The sequence below is a fragment of the Pinus tabuliformis genome, chromosome 2_2 (assembly GCF_031772625.1).
Source record: "Pinus tabuliformis cultivar Carrire ecotype Pingquan chromosome 2_2, CPIR1, whole genome shotgun sequence".
NCBI classification, from domain to species: Eukaryota; Viridiplantae; Streptophyta; class Pinopsida; order Pinales; family Pinaceae; genus Pinus; species Pinus tabuliformis.
The window spans coordinates 169270253-169293829 of NC_142300.1; the positions used below are offsets into that span (position 1 = coordinate 169270253).

Genomic DNA, 23577 nt, shown 5'->3' on the forward strand with positions numbered 1-23577 from the left:
TCTTTCTGAACGAATACACGTGCATGTTTCCAAGATGAAGTCTGATCTGGCTTTTTTGAAAAGATATAGAGATTCCTCTGTTGTTCCTACCTCCGTTACAAATTGATTTTCTCTCCCTCTCTACATTATTTAATTTCAAGTTGGGATCAAACTTTCCATCTTTGGTCCTAATGATGAACCACACTGGGTGGTTCGAAATGCGTCAACCCAACAATTTCAATGTGAATTTTACTAAAAGATTTCATGAATACAATATGGATCACAAAAGCTTAAATTCAGATATTACAACCCTACACAGTAAGTCCATTGCAATTAAAGTTCATCTTTTTGAACGAATACGCATGCAGGTTTCCAAGGTGAAGTTTGATCTGGCTTTTCTGAAAAGATGTAAAGATTCCTTTGTTGTTCCTACCTCTGTTACAAATCGATTTTCTCTCCCTCTACATTATTTAATTTCAAGTTGGGATTAGACTTTCCATCTTAGTCCTGATGATGAACCACACTAGGTGGTTCGAAACATGCCTACTCAACAATTTCAATGTGATTTTTACTGAAATATTTCCTGAATACAAGTAAATCTATTATCTATTGCTAATGCTTAGGGCCTGGGCCTCTTGTCGCCACGAGAAATGTCTAATTTCTGAGAAAGCATGTAGGATGGTGAATTAGTTATAAAAAGCATAAAAACATGGTTTAAACCATATAACATGAATCATCTGGTAGTTACAATCTTCATCAACAACGGGTCCACAAGTTACAAGTTTTGATTTATATAGCATGTAAGGGTGCACATAACCAAAACAGCATCAAGTGCAATCCATCTCTGAACCGAAAATACATCAACAAAGAGGCTCTAGATGGCCCTTAGCATCCAAAAAAATAATGCTACAACAAATACCTACATATCATCAAAATCATTTCCTACCTTGGGATCTTTGTCATTAATATCACCCTCTAAGCATTAACATAAGATTGAAAAAACATAGCATATCAAGTCAAGATTTTGTTTGAGTGATGGGTACATTTTTATAGGGTCATGATAGAGGAGTTTGACAACCAATGTCACTAACATCAAGGTACATAGACGAATTTGTGCTCTTGATTAACTATGAGTTCCATACCCTAGTACATGAAAAAATCCAATGGAAACATTGCAATTCTCCCAATTCTCAAATCCTAAAAACTGATAAGTCTGCTAGATTTTGAGTGAGATCTAAAATTCTACTTTCTCCATATGAAATCCAATGAGGTCAGAACCACTCTCGAACGTCTTGAGTCATTTCATGGTAATGTTAAAAATTTAAGTAAAAGGATGAAAATGAACAATGACATAGAGATGAATAGTCTTGGCCTCTACATAATATTGAATCAAATGATAATTTATGTTCTTGGCCTCTACATGATATTGAATCAAATGATACTTTATGTTGATATGTTTGGTTCGATCATGGAATTTGGGATTCTTGGCCAACTTAATTGTAGAAGTACTGTTAATCAAAATAGGAATAAAGTTCACTTGTTTCTCCTGCAAGACTTCAGAATTTTCATGAGCCACAGAATCTCCTTGGTTTGTTCTGCAATTGCCACATATTGTTTCTCTATTGTGGAATCTACTAGAACTAACCATTTGCATGACCTCTAGGACACAGCTCCTGATCCAAGACCCATAACATAGCTTGAAAGTAGACACTTCATTTCACTATCTCCATTAAAGTCTGAATCAAAACATAATATTGAATCAAATGATACTTTATGTTCTTGGCCTCTACATGATATTGAATCAAGTGATACTTTATGTTGATATGTTTGGTTCGATCATGGAATTTGGGATTCTTGGCCAACTTATTTGTAGAAGTATTGTTAATCAAAATAGGAATAAAGTTCACTTGTGTCTCCTGCAAGGCTTCAAGAATTTTCATGAGCCACAGAATCTCCTTGGTTTGTTCTGCAATTGCCACATATTGTTTCTCCATTGTGGAATCTACTAGAATTGACCATTTGCATCACCTCTAGGACACAACTCCTGATCCAAGACCCATAACATAGCTTGAAAGTAGACACTTCATTTCACTATCTCCATTAAAGTCTGAATCAAAACATTTAATCAAGTTGAACTCATCCACTTGTGAATATTTGAGTCCAAATTCTTGAGTTCCTTTCAAGTACTTTAGAACTTTTTTTGCCGCAGACCAATGTGCCTCACAAGGCTTTTCCATAAACATGGAAAGGATTCCAACAACAAATGAAATACATGATCTAGTTGTTAGAATTCCACCCACCCTCAATCTGGTCTATGTCTTAAAACACACTAGCAGTGCCTAATTTTAAACAATTTTACACAGTGTAAATATACACCAGCAATTAGATCAATGATAGTACACAATAACTAATGCCCAAAGCAGATTCTTACAAGTCCATTAATAAGAATTCACATAATAGGAATCATGGCCCTTTACAATATTTGTACAATGCCTTTATCACAAGGTCAATCCTTTGACTAAAAACCTTAGGGCTAAGGCCTATTTCTTTAGGCTCTCATCTGCCCGACAAACAATAAGGTGATTGTTCTTTACCTATAAAATGCAACTAGCAAGGGAATTTACTCACCCAAGTTTGCTCCTTTAGCCCACAGATGTCCACAGTTGTTATTGTTCCTTACAACCAACTCCCTTAGATACCCTACAATTGTCCTTGTCGTCATCCTTACTAGTTCTTTGGTAGGCCTCCTTAGGAGTTGGCACATCACAGTCCTTTGTCTTCTTGTTGTCAGTCCTCTTGCCAACGTCAACCTTTTAGCACTCCTATAGCAACTTGTCCAAACATTCACCAGCGTGTCCAACCCTCAGCTTGCTCTTGTAAGTCTAACCAGCACTTGGTCTAACCTACTCGGCAATCACAAGCCCTACAACCCTGCTTCTAGGGATGTGGCTACCAACAACCAACTCTAATCAACCATCCAACAGGCCTCAACCCTCTTGTCTAGACTTCTACTAGCCTACTTCGCATTCAACAAACCTTTGTTCCCTTACTTGGCCTCCTTTAATGCTAGTTGCGGCTCCCTGCCTTTTCCACAAAAGAGGAGTTGTTCACACTTGTACTAAGCTTCTCTATTTGCTTGCAATATATAGTTGTCCTTAGGTTACTTAGGAAGCCCCTTAGCCCATTAAGGTGTTGCCAACATAACTTCAACCATTAATTAGAATATTAAATTGCTTTCCTTGGGTTCCAAACCCACCCACTTTGGGTTAGAACCCCAATCTTGGTTGCCTTACCCACAAACTCTTCTTTTTGTGGGTGTTCTCCTCATAATCCTAGCACCCATGGCTTGTGGGAGTACCTCAAGAGGCTTCCTAATTTCAACACTCCCTCTTAACGAGGGAGGTACTTCCTTTCCCCAAAGGTCTCTCTACTTCCTGAGTCAAAACACAATCCTCTTCCATCGCTTCCCTCCAACAATCATCATATGCTTCATTTTCCACCATAGAAGCATAACCTATAGTATGTACAGTATCCTTCTTGGAAGTGTCCTGCCTACTAGAAGCCCTCTTCCTCTTCAATTCCATATAGACCTTTAAGCCATTACATGGCTCCTTCTTCTAAAATGCGTAAGTCTCCTTCAATGTGCTCTTCTAGGGTTGCGAATTCTCTCTATGCATCTACAAACTACCTCTAGAACTTGACTCCATGAGTCTCAGAAACCTTCTTTCCTTGGTTTAAAGGCTTTTCTTTTAGCCTGTACAGACCATTCTCTCTAACTCCATGAACCACTCCTTGGGTAGATTTAGAACCACTGTGCTTGAGTATCACTTTTCCTTCCCAGAATATAACATCAAACCCCTTTGCCTCAATTGTTGAGGCTAGAAGCATGTTGCACCTAAGTGTTGAAACTTGATACACAAAGTGCATCTTGGACTCGCAACAATCCACCTAACTACATCTTGAATGGTACAATTCCTATTCCTCTGATTGTATGTTAACTCTTATCACCAATCTTCACATGTAACTCAGAGTCTCACTCAGTCAGGCTCTCAAATATTCTCAAGATCCTGTCATATGCTTCAACGCTCTGTTATCTATGAACCAAGCACCCTCACAAATGGTGCTCCCTGAGAAATGAGAGATGAGAGAAAACTCCTCATCAAATCTCTTAGTGAACTCATCCTCATCAGATATAGCTGGAGCAGCCATCATTATCTCAAGCTTCTTCTCTTTCCCTCCTTCCTTCTTCTTGTGTGGACACTTTCTCACATAACAACCATACCCTTCACATGCAAAGCATTTCACTTTGCTCAAATCCTTTTTCTTGATGCCATTGTTGAACTTCCTTTTGCCCTTCTTCAGCTTACTAGCAATGGCAACATTCAACTACATTGGTCCTCTACAGAAGCTCCTTGTCTCAAAGTTCCTCCCAAATGAAATCATCCCATAACCTGTTCCAATCTAGAAGTTTCTCCCCTGAGACCACTCCCTTGATGAATGGCTTCCACTGCTCTAAGAATTCCTTTATCGCAATTGTCACCAACTCCGATTTCTTCCACTTCATCCCCTATAGCTGCAAGCTTATCACAAACATGCAAATCCTTCTGAGATACAAAGTCACATTCTTTGAACTTCCCATCTCAATGTCCCTAAGCTTCTCCCTCAACACCATCTTCCAATTTTCGCTCATGTTCTAAAACAACTCTTTCAAAGTTTCCCACATGTCCCATGCAGCCTTCTTTCTAGTGAGATGAATCAAGCGATCCTTGACTCCATCAAAAATGATCATCTTGGTTTTAACCTCTGCTAGATTATATAAAGCCAAATGTGTCACTTCAGTTGGTTCCAAAATCTTGGTGTCGGCATGATTCCACAAACCATTCACCAACAACACTAGCTTGATCCTTTCCTTCCATGAACTATAGTTGGAAATCCCTTTCAAAAAATCCTCAAACCTCAATCCAGAAACCATCTTAACCAGTTGTCCTTCCTTCAACAAAAAGATAACTCAGTTCCCTCTTAGAGCTCAGCTCCCTCTTAGAGTTGATCCAAGTCCACACTTCTGACCCAACCACTCTTCAAAGTAGCTCCAACACCATGTCCAAATCCGCACACCCCAGCTCTGGTATATGTCTTAACTATAAACATAAAGACACTAGTAGTGCCTAACTTTTAACAATTTTGCACAATGGAAATATACACTAGCAATTAGATCAACAATAGTACACAGTAATTAATGCCCAAACCAGATTCTTACACCTCCATTAATAAGAATTCACACAGGGCTCCCATACCAAAAATTATAGCCCTTTACAATCCTTGTCTAATGCCTTTATCACAAGGTCAATCCTTTGACCAAAAACCTTAGGGCTAAGGCCTATTCCTTTAGGCTCCCATCTACCCAACATACAATAAAGTGATTGTTCTCTGCCTACAAAACGCAACCAACAAGGGAATTTACTCACCTGGGCATATTCCTTTACCTTTAGCCCACAATTGCCCACAATTGTTGTTGTCCCTTGCAACCAACTTGCTTAAATAGCCTATAACTATCATTTTTGTCAACCCTACTAGTCCTGAGTAGGCCTCTTTGGCACCTCACAGTCCTCTGTCTTCTTGTTGTCAGTCCTCTTGTCAGCCTTTTAGCCCTCTTGTAGCAGCCTGTCCAAACTTCATCCAGTTGGTCCAGCCCTCAGCCTGCTCTAGTAAGTCTAACCTGCCCTTGGTCTAATATGTTCAGCAATCACAAGCCCTACAAACCAACTTCTAGGATTGCGATCAGCCTGAATCAACCTTCCAAAAAACCTCATCCCTCTTGTCTAGACCTCTACTAGCCTACTTCGCCTTCACTAGATCTTTGTTCCCTTACACAACCTCCAATAATGCTAGTTGTGGCTCCCTACCTTTTCCACACAAGAGGATTTGCTCACACTCGTACTAGGCTTTTCCATTTGCTTGCAATATATAGTCGTCCTTAGGTTACATATGAAGCCCCTTAGCCCATTAAGGTGTTTGCAACTCAACATCAACCATTAATTAGAATAATAAATCAATTTCCTTGGGTTTCGAGCCCACCCACTTTGGGTCAAAACCCCAAACTTGGGTCCCTCGCCCACAAACTTTTCCTTTTGTGGGTTTTCTCCTCACAAGCCTAGCACCTAGGCCTAGTGGCAATAACTCCTTAGGCTATCTAATTCAACAATAGTAGTGGTGAGGTAGATAAGACTTCCCAATATTTGTCTATACTTAGTTGCATCCTCAAATTCATTTCCTTCTCTAGATGTGAGCTTCAGATTTTGTTCCATTGGAGTGGACAAAGGATTGCATTCAATCATGCCAAACTTATTCAATAATTCTCCAATATACTTCTTTTGAGAGAGGAATATATACATTGGATGTTAAGTCACTTCAATGCCCAAGTAATAGTGAAGGTGTCCCAAGTTTGTCATCACAAATCCTTTCCTCAACTCTTTCTTTATGGATGCAATATAGTTCTCATTGTTCCACATTATCAACAGATCATTTACATATACCACAAGATAGACAACAGTTTTTTCAACTTTCTTAACAAACAGAATTGCATCATCAAGATTAAAGTGCTTGAAATTTAATTTCAAAAGATTCTTAGTCAATTTTTCATACCAGGCTCGTGGTGCTTGTTTTAGGCCATATAAGGATTTGATGAGTTTGTTACTTTTTGTTCTTTTCCTTTCACAACAAAGCTTTCTTGTTGAGACAAATTTTTTCAAGTCTCCATTCAAGAAAGCAATCTTCACATTCATTTGATGGACTTTCCATCCATTTTGTGCTACCAAGGCAAAGGAAGTTCAGATGGTGGCCCATTTTGTTGTTGGGGGAAAGTTCTCTACACAATCGACACCTTCTTATTGTGCAAACCCTTTTTCCACGAGCCTTGCTTTGTGTTGGTTAAGTAAGTCGTCGGATTTATACTTGTTCTTGTAGACCCACTTGCAATCAATTGGTTTGGTTTGGTTCCAAATGGAGGTTCCACCAACTTCCATGTTTCATTCTTATGAGAGCATCATACTCCTACTCAATGTTGCACGAAGCGGGAGCGAAGCGGAAGCGCGAAGCGGAAGCGCGGAGCGCGGAAGCGTCATTTTCCAAAAATCTAGGGAGCGAAGCGTCCGCGGAAGCGTCTGCTATATATATATATTTTTATATATTTTTTTGCATTTATACTCAAAACAAACATCCCAAATACCAAATTAATTGTAGAAGACATGAAAACATGCATATTTTTGCATAAATCAAGATAGATATGGCATCCATGATTCCATTGTAGTTACTAGTATGTACAACAATCATCTATATTCTAGCTATTACAAACATACATCAAATTTTTAAGCATATTATAAAACATAAAACATTTAAGCATATTATAAAACATAAAACATAGAGCATATTATGATTTATCTAGCAAGTGAGCAACTGTCAACATTTGTCATGTCCAAAATTCAAATAATAATGTTTACAAAATATGTCACTTGGTCACCGCCAAGCCAAAAAGGTTCAAAATTCAAATTCACAAGTCTACAAGTCTAATGAGTAATCTATGACAAAAAGAAGTAGATTGTGAATATATCTACTAATCTCTCCTCCTTCCACCACGAATAGAACGTGATGGCGGGCCTCCACGTGGTGGCAATGAAGAAGATGGTCCCTGTGTAAGTCGTCGCACTGGAACTGATGAAGAAGAACCCCCTGCCGTTGGTGTTGAACCATGGAACCTAGAAACCAAGGGACCAGATGGGGGTGGGGGTGGTGGCATATCAACACCCGTGTCATCATCCTAGAATCGCTCAAAAAATTCATGCAAAAAAAAAAACACTAGTTAACAAAAAAATTAAAAACATGAATTAGAGAAATGCTTTATAAGGGAAAATTGGAAAATTCATACCACAATGGACATACCTGGATAAGAGAATCCTCTAATTGCTCTAGTCGCAACACTCCATCCTCCAAATTGGGCTCCTCTGGATTCTTGTCCCAAGTCAACAAGTCTTTATTAGACTTTGCATCTTCACAGTAATGGGACAACAATCGCAAGTTGTAATGAACATAAACCAAGCTCTCTGCCCGGTCTAAATTCAACCTGTTCCTTTTAACACTGTGGATGAAAGAATAAGAGCTCCAACACCTCTCTGCAGAAGAAGTGTTTACCACCTGTGATAGCACCCGCAATGCCAAACTCTGTAGAAGTGGAGTAGGCCCTCCATGCATGTTCCACCACTCAAGAGCAGAAAAATGCTCTCGATCTTGAATTGCATGCATGCTCGAAAATGGACCAGTGTTGCTCGTATAGTTGCTCACCTGTCTCCGTACCAATGCAGCCTCCTCCTCATCAGGGATTAATCTACTCAATGCAGCCATATATTTTTCGTGAACCTCTTTATCTTGGTGTGGTTTTCTCCTGACTCCCCCCCCAGGTGCTGGTTTTGAAAGCCATGATGGATGATAGTATTTAGGTGTCAAAACATATGCTAATGCATGCAATGGAACATTTAGCATATCCCATCGTTTTTCCACCTCTTCACGAATATAATTGTACAAGGTGGTACCTCTAGGCTCAACAATGTCTTTAATCTGCCCCAACATGCTATCCATTTGCTCATACACCTCCCCAATTACTGGTCGATCTGAATCTGCAAACTTGATCATGTAATAAATTGGTTTGGTGAATTGCAAAACATATTTAACCTGTGACCAAAAGTAACTGTCAAGAACAGTGTCCTTGACTTCATTAGCACCATCTGTACTGACGTTAATTTCATCCCATGTTTCAGCACACACCAGATTAGTTAAAGCTTGTCTCACCCTCACTAGCCGCCTAAAGGTGAGGTAATAACTAGCAAATCTTGTCTTTGCAATTTTAAGCAATTGCAACTTGGAGTAAGTGCCATAGAAGTAGTTTACCCTTGTATGCCCTGTGATGAATTTAATGAGCTGCTTCCCTTTCCTGTAAACCTCAGCAATCCACCCACAATCTTTGTGTTTCACAATATCATGCATCAAAAGGTTCAATGTGTGAACCAGGCACCCAGACCAAAAGATGTGTGGATGAGTACGCTCAATAATTTTTCCTGCTAACTTACAATTTGCTGCATTATCTGTGATCACTTGAACCACATTATTCGGACCAACATCTTTGATTGATTTCAATAGGAGATCTGCAATGTTTGGTGCAGTTGCACTGATGGAGGAGGAGTCATGAGATGCAATAAATACTGCACCACTAGAAGAAACACCAAGAACATTTATCAAATGTTGGTTTCTAATATTTGTCCACCCATCTGATACAATGGATACCCCAAAATCCACCCACTCATGTGTAAAACGTGTCAAAGCTCTTTGAACCTTAGCTTTTTCTCTTTCTAATAACACTGTTCTAGCTTTCTCATAGTTGGGGGCCTTGTATCCTTTTGGGGCTTCATTGATGGCCTTTACCATTTCATGCCAATAGGGAGAGCGAAGCACATTGAATGGTACACCGCAAGCACAAAGAAAACGGACTATCTTTCCATCCACATCATCCCTCCCAGCAACATTAAGGAAATCCCCTATTGTTTTTCTACCTCCAGAGGTTGCAAAAGTACCATGAGGAGATGGGCAACTACCAAATTTAGAGGTTGCACTTGATTCAGAATGAGTTTTTTGTTTCTTGTTTTTTCGTTGTGCAGCCATCTCTATTTTGATGTATTTTTGTCTTTGTTCACTTGAAATGTTTGGGCAAATGGTTACCCCCACAGAACCCTTTTTTTCATCACTGTCTAGCACCCCACAAAGATGCCTCCTCAGACGGGTATATGAACCCGTATATGGTTTTCCTCCATGACAACCATGAGGGCACATCCATTTGTAAGATCCACCACCCTTTCCCCCTTCAAGTTTGGTCACATAGTTCCACAAGGGATTTGATGTACCTTTCCCATCTTGTGCTTCAGTGTCCTCTTCAAGTTCATCCCCTTCCTCTTCAAACCCTTCCTCCTCATCATACATTGGGTCACTACTATTAGGACCAAGTTCATCCCCTTCCTCTTCCCCTCTATTCCTCACCCTTGCCATCATTAAAACCAAGAGTGGAATGATACATAGAAGCCAAAAGAACACCATCTTGGAATATGGATATAGGTGGTGGACAACCTGTAAATAAAGGAGCAAGTAGAAACAATGGGAAAGAGTAGGAGAGGGAGGAGAAAAATACAATTTTTTTTTCAAAAAAACAAGGGAGTTTGGGGTTTGAACTTACCTCTTTAGCTCTTGTAGATGAAGTCCTCCAAGCTCTTGCTCCAAGCTCCTCCTCCTTCTCCTAGCTCCTCCTTCTTCACTCCTCCAAGCTCTCCTCTCTTCTCCTCTCCTTTCCTCTCTTCTCTTCTCCTCTCCTCTCTTCTCTTCTCCAACTCTCATAAACTCAAAGTGAGAAAATGAGAAGAGAATGGGGGCTTTATTCTTTTCTAAAGTCACCCTAAACTCACCCTAAACTCACCTAACCCACCCCCTCATGCTAGTTAAGTTAAATTTTAAAACAAATTAAAAAAAAAATAAGTAAAAATTCGCTGCCCGCGGGGTTGCGTGCGGGTTGCGCCTGGGTGGCGTGCGGGTGGCGTGCGCTTCCGGGCAGGTTGCGTGGCGCCACCCCGTGCCCGAACCGCCTCCAGAACCGCGATTCCGGGGGGCCGCAACCTTAAATGGCAGGAATCGCTTTTTTTAACCGGAATCGCGCCACCTAAAAAACGGAATCGCGCTTCCTGTGGGGATTCCGGATCGATTCCGTACGATCCGCGATTCTGCCTTTGGATCCGGGGGGGGGCGATTCCTGCAACACTGCTCCTACTCATTGCATGCTTCCATTCATCATGACAAGCAACTTCTTTAAAATAAGTTGGTTCAAAATTAGTCGATAAATTCAACTCACAATCATCTGAAACATCCATATCGACAACTAAATCAAAATTACCTACATCACCTCCATTTTGTCTGGTGGAACTTCTAGTCCCTGCCTTTCCAACCTTGCTAGGGTGATGGACACTTTCAAGTGCTTTAGTGAGCCATTTTGGGGAACCTTTCTAAGATAGTCCAGGTTGCTTTGTTGACTGAGATGGGGTTGCATCAAGATTTGGCCTTCCAATCCTCTCAATCACATTGCTCAAAGGCTCTTCCTGATATGAAGAAGTCATTGGAACTTCAGAAGGGGGTGACAATAATTCAAAAGGAGATTCCATAGATCGATCCAAGATAGGGATCTCCCCTTCAAGATGTGAAATCTCATTATCAAATTTATGATATGTTTTTGCATGATTGAATCTATCCAAACAACCAAGTTGCTCAACACTATTGTCAGTGTTGGAAGATTCAAAAAAAATCACCTCTAGACAATATAAACTTCTCATGTACCTCATTGTAAAGGCGATATGCTTTGGTGGTATTTGAATACCCCAAGAAAATGCAGTTTAAAATCCATGCATGAAGATTATTTCTCTGTTCCTTAATAATCAAGGCACAACAAGTGGAACCAAAGGTCCTGAGATGCCTTAGCGAAGCAATGTGGCCATGCCACATTTCATAAGGAGTCTTATTTTTGAGAGCATGAGATGGACATCTGTTTTTGACATATACTACACATAGAACTGCATCAACCCAAAACATCAGCTTTACATTTTTGAAAAACATCATTAAGCAAACCATATTTAAGATAGTCTTGTTCATTCTTTCAGCTACACCATTTTGTTGAGGATTGTAAGGAACAATAGTTTGATGTTGAATCCCATGTTGGTGAAGATAGTTTTCAAATTTATTAAAAGTATATTCTTTTCCATTATCAGTACGAAGGGAGCTAATATGTGATTGTGCATCATTTTCAATCCCATGCATCAAAATTTCAATGTGTTTTAACACCACAATCTATCTTTTAAATCCTTTGTACTTAGACAAGAAGATGCAACAGGTTGTGATGTTTCTCGCGCTAGAGCTAAAGAACTGGACATGCATATATACATAACAATCAGTCCAAAATCTTCAAGCTAGGAAATCTAATTAGACAATTCAAAATACATGCAAACATGGTCTGTCTCCCTGCTATAAACAAATCAAACAAACAAAGGTTATCAACATAAAATAGGGAAGATAGCAAGGGCAAATGCCAAACAAGGAAAAGCCCATTTTGTTGCATTTAGAAATGTTTGCTTCAAAAGTAACTGTTGTATAACATGTGATTTTTCACTAGATGCTTTATGGCACTGGCAACATATAGACAAGGCAGGCAGCTCCATGTTCAAAGCAAAAAAAAAAAGATATGATACTAGATAGTAGTGATGATGATCCAAAATCTCCCTTTTTGGATTCTAATTGATGACTGGGAATCCATATATTTTGTCTTATGGTAATTTTTGCATATCTGTGTATCATTTTGTGCCCAGTCCTATGCATCATATCCAACCTTTTTTGAAAAATTGTCATTTTGATTGAATACTGTATGGAGGAATTCAAGACAATTGTGTCTATCTAAATAAGGATACTACCATTATCTCTATGTTACTGGATCCATCGCATTGGGGATCTGGATCCATGGATCCCGAGATATGATGTCGATTTGGATCTGGATCCGCCAGGATCTGCTCTGTGGCTCTGTTATTCAGTTAATGCGTGAATTTGAAAGTCCAGTGCAGTGTAATTCAAAGGAACGCCAGTCATTCGACCCCCCTCACTTAAAAGTTTATTGAGTTCATATCAAGGCCAAGAGACCATCAAACCTACAAAGCAAGGCTAGCCTGTATTCATGCCACCAATGTTGCAATCTGGAAGGGGGTCCAGCACTTAATCCACACCGAAATTCGCAGATGCTACGATAGGGTGTGGATTAATATATTATATTAATAATTTAATTATTAATCTATTCGTCTAGGGCCCACGACTTGAAACTCAAGAGCCCCTCCCGAGCCATAGACCCATCAAAACTCAATAGCCCTCCTGTGAATAGTTAGTTAGCACCGAAAACAAAAATGCATTGTTCCCATTCCCAAATCCAGCTCTCTCTCAACAACCTTCAATCTTTTGAGCCAAGGCCATATTAAGCTTTTACACGATAAGGCTTTCTTCTAATACACATTCCAGTGGAGATCGAGGTCGTTTATGTTTCACATTTGGACTATCAACGGGTACACTTTCTCCCTTTAAGTTCATTTATGTACCTCACCTAAAATGAAAAGCAGTCAACCATACATTATCTAATAGGAGCAGTCTAACTATCAGATATTTTTCCCATTATGCCAGCATCTGGCTATACAATTTGTGGCCAGATTGTGAATTTTAGTTGTTTAAAATGTGTTTTTGAACGCATAGATCTATTCAGCACTGTGAAAAACCCCTGGAGCACTTAAATTCCACAGATTACACAGCTGAAATTTACGATTCCAGAAAATCCGTGTCGGATTTTGGGCAAAATTGAACAGAAAAGGTACCTGGAAAAGGGCAAAAACATCTAAGAGTTAGACTATGATTTATCTAATAAGTTATTTCTAAGTTTATTATGCTAATAATTATTTTATATAAGTATTATATATTATAATTACTATATCACATATTAATTATTAATCCCAACATGATCTGAATCAATCAATTAATCAATAGATTATTAATAATTATAAATATAATATATTAATTTTAAGATGATTAATCTAATATATTAATTATTTTATATAAATAATACATATTACAATATATATAAGTTATATATTATAAAATTTCTAATTTTTATAAAATTTTACTTAGCAAAATTTTAAAAATATATTTATAATCTTGTTGTTTCCCCACCGTATCCAGAACCTTGCTTCTCAAAAAAACTGCAGGATGCATATCCAGATCCCGATCCGAATCCTGGTAACTTCGCATTATATTCTTCCTGGTGGAACACAAACTAATCGACCATGACAGCTTATGAAACGCTCTATATGAAATGTACAAGAGATTTTCATGTCACCTTACAGATTCCTGTCCTCATAATTTAATCTATTTATCAATCAAAATTTTCCATTCTCAGGAAAAGCCAACCATGCAATAGAATCTGTTTGAGATATTAATTCTGATAAAGTAACAGAACTTGTCAACAAACCTGATAAGTTGTAAAAGCCGTTTCCATGGAATACTCTGCTTCCTTTCTTGATTGATCCAGCATAAATAGTGAAAGTCCAATCATTTCCTGCATCAGATATTACAAATCATTATATTATAAATCCTGCACGTATAAGTGTTAATCACCTAATCATCATGGTAATTGTATAAAATGTCAGGACAAATAGTTCAACATATGATCACTTTGGTGGCAAGAAACTAATGGGTTTCTGTTTGATAACATGTATTTCATAATGACCATCTAAAAGCTATTAAGAATGTCTTGAAATCAAAGAATCCTGAATCCTGGCATGCTTTATATATTAGAATGACCAATCAGAACATGGGCAACCATTAACAATATTTTGTGTTGATTGAAAGATACCCTAACAAACTCATAATGTCTCACACTCGCTGCTGCTTTTCTCCATCAGTGGTTACTCATGATATGCAGCAAAAAAACAGGTTGTCCACTTGCAACACTCTACATAAAGGTATATCTTACATTCTGGCTCTGCTGAACATTATGTGAGGGCAAGTTTCTCATTGGAATGTTATCTTCGCTCTAGTGAAATTGTTTCTGCAGGTACTATCCAATCTTGAAGTCAATCATGGAAGCATGCCATAGGCATATAATAGCACATATGGGCCATGCATACAGTTACATAGGGAAGGAGGAGCCTACATATAGACATAAAAGATCACTAAAAAGTGTAACTCGAACCTCCATTTTTTGGCATCGCTTCAATTACCAGGTCCTAATTAATTTCTCTGATTGATAACCTGCAGCCTCTTGCAATCCCTCTCTAATTCCTTGTCTTTGGTATATCTTCTTCCCATTGGATGACACGGTACCTCTTCTGATTCCTATCTTTCTAGCACGTGTGTCTTATCTTATCAACTATGGCACCGGATTCGTCCCCCAGGCCCTACATGTCTCGAATCTGGCGAATTGGACACGATTCAAGCGGGTTCGTGTCTGAAAATCGGGACACGCCATGTCTGATTGGGACACTTTGAATCCGGAACGTGTCCCGATTTTCGGACACGAATCCAGAAATCAAGAACCTGTGCAGCGTTATAAAGGCGTATTTCCCCATTCTATTTGCACATTCACTTGTTTAGTTTGCTGTGAGTTTTACTGTGGGTGTTGGGAGCAAGAAGCAAAGAGCGTGGGAGCATTTTCAAGGAGATTAAAGCAACAAGTAAGTGCTAGAGCCTGTGATGATGGTGATACCATAGAGGGGTCATCCTCCACACCAGCAGACGTAGATATGACTTTGGATACAACGGAGGAGGATGCAGCAAAGGAGAGCAGTGGTGACCATGATGATGAAGACAGTGATGCTGATTTTGATGATGACTATGAGGATTGATGACTCATGAGTCATGAGCTACCTACTGCCTTGAGGCTTGTATACTTGTAGATGTGTGGTTGTAGTTGTTTTGTATTTGCTATTTCTATTTGCCATTGGCATTGCACTACCTATGTAAACAGTAGCACATTTTGATTTTGATGACTTAATGAGAAAACTACAATATCTTTATCTTACTATCTTGTCTTTCTCCTATTGGATCATTGATGAATTGAATATGTATTATAAATTTATAATTTATCATTTATCATTTATGTCACAATTGTATTTGTAATTTTGTATGCATAATGTTACTTTGTAAAACTTACATCTAGATGAAGATCTATGTTTGAATCAATGAATTTGTATCATGAATGAGAATTTGTGTAAGAAATATCTAATTTTTAATATATATATATATATATATATATATATATAAAACGTATCTGAACGTGTCCTGTTCCAAGGGGTCAACATGTCCGTATCCAACACTCGAATCCCCGTATCCGTCGAATCCCGAATCCCCGTGTTAGGTAACTTAGCTTATCAACCATATCATTTAAAACAAGAATATGATTACAGCTCTTCATATACGATTACCTCGGTCCATATTTATGATTTGATTTTCAAAATTATCAAGCTTAGCTTGTATCCAATTCATTAGAGCCACTATCCAGTGTCCACTCCTTTTCATTTGACAAGACCATTTTGTCAAAAGAAGATGAGATAATACTAGCAATGTCCAGAAATAACCAACAGATAAGTCAATGGGACAAGAAAAGACAGTGAATTAACATCAGACAACAGGAGTGCGAAGATCACTCTTGAATGCTAAAAGATGAAAAGATACATATCAAAGCGCAAGAAAAGAAAAGTACATGAGAAGGGTGAACCAAAGAGGGAAACCAAAGAAACACAAGAAACATTATCTTAGTGTCAAAAGTAGAGATAGAAGTACAAATAGAGAGAGTACAGACATGCCTCTGATCATCTATCACATTGTAGGAGCCAATGCAAACAATGTCCTATTGGTAGCATTCAGGATTGAGAGGACCTTGTTTGGTGAACCTGGAATGGAACCAGGAGCAATCTATCAAAACCCTCCTGACATCTGACGACTAATTATGAACATCTTCTGCTCAATCTAGGCTGAGAGCCAACACCTAGCAAGGAACAGGTGTGGCCCTATGAACTGGTGGAGGTAAGAAGTCTACCAGCTATGTAGGAGGATGTCCACTGTCCCAAATATATAATGACATCCACGTCTATGGTCAAGAAGTCCGCAAGGAGCTTACCACCACCAATGATCAAGATAAGCCAGAAAAACCAGTTTAGTGGCTTAAAAGTGCAAGGCTTCTAGCGTGAATGATTGCTTTGCATATGTACAATGCTAGACATCTCTAATCAAGATAGGGAAAGAAGGAACACCCACAACATCTTGGTGCAATTGAAAATTATTTTAAACTACCCCTAAACCCAACTAGCATACTCTCATCTCTTCTTTTCCATACTTACGACTTCCATTTCACATCATAAGCCATATACTCCACCTCCATTCTTTGGGTTCAACTGACCATTGGTTCACAAGGATTTGGCACTCATAATCCTCATACCTACGTTGTTTCTAATAGCATTAGATGGACATCATGGGGATTGGGTGAGAAGTTGTAAATAGTGTAAATAATAAATAATGGAAAAGGAAGAGTCATTGGGAGATGAAACCCAAAAGTCACTCCCTCATGTATATAACTATGAGCAATCTAAGTGAATAAACAGATTTCATTTTGAGAAGTTACCTCCTGGCCTGACATGGTATTAAAGCCAGTGCCATTTTTGGCTTCCCAACTCTATTTTTGGCTTCCTGCTCTTGTAACTCTCTCTGCCTCTATTCTGCATTTTTGCAGACTGACAAATCAATATTGTGCGTTGAATGTTGTTGGCAGAGTCCTCAAAGAGCACCGATACCAAGATTACAACAATTCGGTGAGGTGAACCGATACCACCGAATTCGAAGGGTTGACTGTGGAGTAGCATGAGAAAGGCGACGGTATGTTACCTGTATGTTAAATATTTGTTGAACACTGTTTTCTTATATAACTGTGTGGTAATTCTGCCTGCGTTAATCATGGCGGTGTTGACTGTATCTCGGAAGGTGTGATATGATCTCCAGGTAGCATAAGTTCTTGCTTCGATGTTAGTACTGGAATGAGGGAGGATGCAGATAAGTTTTCAGTGACTTTTCTACTGCAGTTGTTGATTTTTTGGCGTGGTGTTATTTTTTCAGACTACAAACGATTGGCAATTTTTGTGTAGTTTAATTGCTCCAAGCAGAACTCGTCGATTTATCCACAAGTTCTGCAACACTTTTATCTAATATACGCTAACCACTTTATATACTTTGTAACGCCATATGTTATACCCGCCTCCTCCCATAATACGTTGTCATAATACCCGCCTCCTTGTAACACGATACAATACCCGCCTCGTCCCCTAGCGTGTGTGCCTCAAACGCATTCTTAATCGATCCACACCCAGAAAGCTCGACCTCGGCGTCTCCATCCGCTCTCCATACCTCTGCACAATTAAACACCGGTTTCTCCTTCTGGTTATAAAACTCCACATCTCTCTGCTCGCGCCTGTCGTCCAATCCTTCTGCCAGAGGAAGCCCGTCAGTGACGCGGGGTATCATTGTCAGCTTCACCATTATTCCCTACAAAATCCTGAATTGAGCTCCGACTTCATTCGGTGATTCAAATCTGAGACCACGCCAGATTTCAATATATTTGAATAGAAAAGCCTCACGCGCTTTAGGTTCCTCCAAATTGGCACCTTGAACGACAAGATTCACCGATTCTTCGCCATTAATGCTTCAAAATATGTACAGTGGTCAAGCTGGGATAACACTTATTTCATAATCGTGGGGCCTCCCCCATATAATCCATCCCCCATTTAACCCTCCCTCACATAATACCTATGTTTCATATATCATAATCAGATTTTTTTACCATTAGGAGTAAAATTTTGTAGTAGAGTTTTCCCACAGTACAGATTTTATAATGCATTCATTGATATCTAATGTGGGATTGGTTCTCAACGAGAAGGAGAACAATGGTCACGGAAAATCAAACACACTCTCATTTTTAATGAGTTGTGGAAAGGAGTGTGTGTTGGAGACGGAGACAAAGAACTAGAAAGCCTACCTCAAACAAGGAATTCGCCATTTGGGAAAATAAGAACAGCAAGGCTTATGCCTTGATTGCAGCATCAGTAAATGAAGAGGTGAGTCGCCATATTTCTCCATTTTCAAACACTTTCGAAGCCTTACAAAAATTGAAGGAACTCTATGACTCACACTCTGCACTTGAAGTTGTTCAACTCATGATTAAATTGTTCAGCCTTGAATTACAAAATTATGATCCTCTTGCTCTTGCATCAAAAGTAAAATGTATTATGCATGATATCAAAGTCACTAATGTTGAACTGGACATCCTCTGATAGCTTTTGTCGAGGCACTTTATCCCACTTACTCAAATTACCTTGAGTCATTGCAAGCAAATGGAAACCTCAAAGAAATTACCTTTGATTCCCTTGTGAGTAAATTTGTTGAGAGAGAGAAAGCTTTTGGGAAGAAGACAGCTCCTCAGTCTTCTGAAGAGGTTGTGTGTCTTGCACATAGAGAGAAGAATCTTGCTCAAGATTCGTCCAGAGGAAAAGGTGGTCGAAGAGGAAGAGGAAGAAGAAATTTCAGAGGTAGAAGGGGCAAACACTCTCAAGGAGAAAAGTCAGATTTACATTGCATACGTTGCAATAGAGATGGATCACATGATGCATCCACATGCAAGTTGCCTTGGGAAAGAATTGAGCACGAAAGAAATCAACCCAAAGGTAAAACTAATGACAAAGAGAAAGGTAAAGCACCTGAATCCACTCACTATGTTGTGCCACATTGTAATATTGGAGTAAATGAAGACTTGTTTAATGCTTCACTTGCTTCTTGGAAAAACGATTGGTTGCTTGACTCAGGAGCAACTTACCATATGACTTTTAGAAGAGATTTTTTTGAATAATTTACTGACAATGTTGATCGAGCAATATACTTTGCAGACAAATAAAAACTCAAGCCATCAGGGCTTGGCACAATCAGGCTTAAATTGCCTAGTCTTCCAGACTTTCTTCTGCGCATTGTTTTATATCTCCCACAGCTAAGGAGAAACTTGTTGTCCTTGGTCCACATCCGCCAGCAAGGACACTCCATTCATATGTGTGATGGCAAGGTTGAGGTGAGAAAAGCATCAAATCACTCATTTGTCATGACGGGGATAGAAGACGAAAGGCTTCTCAAGCTGCAAGGTACCTCTGCTTGTGCACAAAATTTCTCATACAATTCTCATTACGATGAAGGTACATTTCCATCAACTCTATTATGGCATGCTAGATTTGGACACTTGAACTATGACAGTCTTTGCTTGTTGAAGAAAAATGGTGTTACTGGTTTTCCTACAATTCCCAGGAAACTTAAGCAATGTGATGCTTGCATTCTAGGAAAGCATAACAAACAGTATTTCCATGATTCACATTCCAGAGCACATAGAAAACTTGAACTCATTCATTCAGATTTATGTGGTCTAATCCCTGTTCCTTCTGCAAATGGAAATAAATATATGATGACATTTATTGATGACTACACCAGAATGTGTTGGGTTTATTTATTGAAGAGGAAATCTGATGCTTTTCAAACATTCAAGAACTTTCATACATGGATTGAAAATGATGCACAATCTCATATTGGCTCTATTCGCACTGATAATGGAAAAGAATACACTTCAAATGAATTTGAAAACTATCTTCGCCAACATGGGATCAAACATCAAACAATTGTGCCTTATAATCCCCAACAGAACGGAGTAGTTGAAAGAATGAATAGGACAATCTTAAATATGGTGCTCCATGATGATTTTCAAGAATGTAAAATTGATGTTTTGGGCTGATGCAGTTCTATGCGCTGTATATGTAAAGAATAGATGTCCATTTAATGCTATTAGAAACAAGACTCCTTATGAAATTTGGTATGGCCACATTCCTTCGTAAAGCATCTCATGGTCTTTGGTTCCACCTGTTATGCCTTGATACCAAAGGTACATAGAAACAAACTTGGTGCAAGGAGTCGTAAGTGTATCTTCTTGGGGTATTCAAACACCTCCAAAGCATACCGTCTCTATGATGAAGTTAATAAAAAGTTTTTGTATTTAGAGATGTAATCTTTCTTGAATCTTCCAAAACTGACAATGTTGTTGAGCGGCAACTTGATCGCTTGGATAGATTCGCATATGCAAAATCATTTCAAGAATTTGATAATCAGATTCCACATCTTGAAGGGGGGATTCTTATACTGGATCAACCTGTGGAATCTTCTTCTGAAGCACTCTCTCCCCCGCATGAAACTCCAACCACTGATGATACTTTGAGTGATGTGATTAACAGAATTAGGAGACTCAATCTTGATTCAGTCCCAACTCAATCAACTGAGCAGCCTGGACCATCTCAAAAAGGTCCCCCAAAGTGGCTAACAAAGACACTTGAAAGTGTTCATCCTGATGAGGTTGGAAAGATAGGAACAAGAAATTCAACTCGGCAAAATGGAGGTGATGTAGATGACTCTAATTCACTCGTTGATATGGATGTTTCTTATGATTGTGAATTGAATTTGTCTACAAATTTTGAACCAACTTCCTTCAAAGAAGCTGCTTCTCATGATGAATGGAAAGAAGCGATGCAAAAGGAGCATGATGCCTTGATAAAGAATGGCACCTAGAAGTTGGTTGATCCTCCATTGGGAACCAAACCAATTGGCTGCAAGTGGGTCTACAAGAACAAGTATAAAGCTAATGGCTCACTTGACAAGCACAAACCCAGGTTTCTGGCAAAAGGTTTTGCACAGAAGGAAGGGGTCGATTATGAGGAGACCAACAAAATGGGCTACCATCGGGACACTCTTTGCCCTAGCAGCTCAGAACGGTTGGAAAGTCCATCAAATGAAGGTAAAAACTGCTTTCTTGAATGGAGATCTAAAAGAGAATGTTTTTATGTCCCATCCTGAAGGATTTGTTGTGAAAGGACATAAACATAAAGGTTTTTATGTCCCATCCTGAAGGATTTGTTGTGAAAGGACATAAACATAAAGTATGCAAGCTTGTGAAATCCTTGTATGGCCTCAAGCAAGCACCGCAAGCCTGGTATGAAAAATTAACTGAGCATCTTCTGAAACCCAATTTCAAACATTATGATCTTGATGATGCAACTTTGATTGTCAAGAAAGTTGGCAAAACAGTTGTATAGCTTGTGGTATATGTACATGATCTTTTGATAACAGGGAACAAAGATAGCTGCATTGCATCCATAAAGAAGGAATTGAGCAAAGGTTTTGAAATGACTTATTTGGGCTATGTTCACTACTATCTTAGTATTGAAGTAACTCAACATCTGAAGTCTATATTCCTTTCTCAAAAGAAGTACATTCGAGATTTGTTGAACAGGTTTGGCATGACTGAATGCAATCCTCTAACTAATCCAATGGAGAAAAACTTAAGGCTCACATCCATTATGTATCACACCCTCTTGAAATTTTCAACCTAGTTCACTGAATTTGGACATGTTCGCTTGTGGAAGATTTGGATGTTGTGGATGCATTTTGATATTTGGAGCTAATTTGGTTATCTTTGGAGCTACTCTTTGGACTAATGGATGGAAATCTTGCATGTTATCTTGTAAGTTGTACCTATTTTTTGAATATTTATTTCTCTCTGTCTAATCTATGAAATAATTGACTCTATGTTATACTAAATTGTGCCCTAATTTGTTGAAGATAAATTAAATTCTATCTAGATGAATGTTGCATCAACTGTCAACTGCATGTTCAGCTCCAGTCGGACTTGCTTCTTGTCTTTACCTTGGTGAGTGTGTTGAATGGGTGGGATCGCATGAGTGCGCACAATGACATGCATGTTGTTGAATTCCCTTGCATGTGATCAACAACATTGCTCACCATGTCTGCTCCATGCCAGTTGCTGGGATGGATCTATAACTTGTACAGGCGCAGTTTCATCCGTGAGTGCATGTTGCGCCCCCTATTGTCCTTGTTCCTGCTGCAACTCATTCTCTTGTCTATGCAGCTCTTGTTCTTCCTTGAGTCGTTGCTTTAGCACATGCAACTCCTTCTCTGTTCCGTTCTCTGCCTTCGCGCAATCTTCATGTCGTGCTGTCACCTCATAGCCTGAGTCTCCAAAGTTGCTTTCATCACAAGTGGATTTGCTTGAGCTTGCAACTTTGTTCCACCTTTGTGTTATCAACAACCCTCCTCTCAACTCCTGATCAAATAGGCCATACAACAACTTGCAAAGCCAAATCCCCTCACAACTGGCCTAGCTAGCAACCATATACTCAGCCTTAGAAGAGCTCAAAGCAACTGACTTTTGCTTTTGACTGAACCAGGACACAATTGTCGAACCCAATCTGAAGCAACACCCTTAAGTGCTTTTCTTGTCAGAAGCACATCCTTCCTAATCTGAATCTGTGTAACTTGCCAACCTCACTCCATCTCCCTGCCTATAGTCCAGACCATAATCAACAGTCCCCTGCACATAGCAAAGAATGTGCTTTGCAGCTACCCAGTGCACCCTCCTAGGCTCAACCATGAACTGGCTAAGTGTGTTCACTGCAAAGCATATATCTGGCCTAGTGTTGACCAGATACATCAAGGACCCAATAAGCTACCTATACAATGTGGGATCCACCAAACTAGAATCTGAAGCATGAAGCTTCTTCCAATTGGTGATCATAGGTGTAGACATGGGTCTACAATCTACCATGTGAAATTTACTCTAACACATCCACAACATACTACCCCTGTCGCAGAAAGATATGCCCCTCCTCCTGCCACACCTCAAGCCCCAAAAAGTAATGCATCAGCCCAATGTCCTTCATCTCGAACTCCATAGCCAGATCCTCCTTGCAACCACTAACCAGTCTCTTTGCCCCAGTAATGAACAAGTCACCAACATACAGCACAAGAATGAGCAGATCATCCCCTACAACAATGTAGTATAGGTTCGGATCTGCA

General features: G+C 39.2%; 1 protein-coding gene across 2 annotated transcripts in view; it reads right to left on the reverse strand.

The window, feature by feature from the left end:
• The window catches only part of LOC149191950 (Tetratricopeptide repeat (TPR)-like superfamily protein), a 392644-nt gene that overhangs the window by 279740 nt on the left and 89327 nt on the right, over positions 1 to 23577 (reverse strand). For both annotated transcript variants that reach the window (XM_089404439.1, XM_089404438.1), the window contains exon 12: positions 14108 to 14194. In XM_089404439.1, the coding sequence (XP_089260565.1) occupies positions 14108 to 14194 (87 nt within the window). The remainder of the gene's footprint in view (positions 1 to 14107; positions 14195 to 23577) is intronic.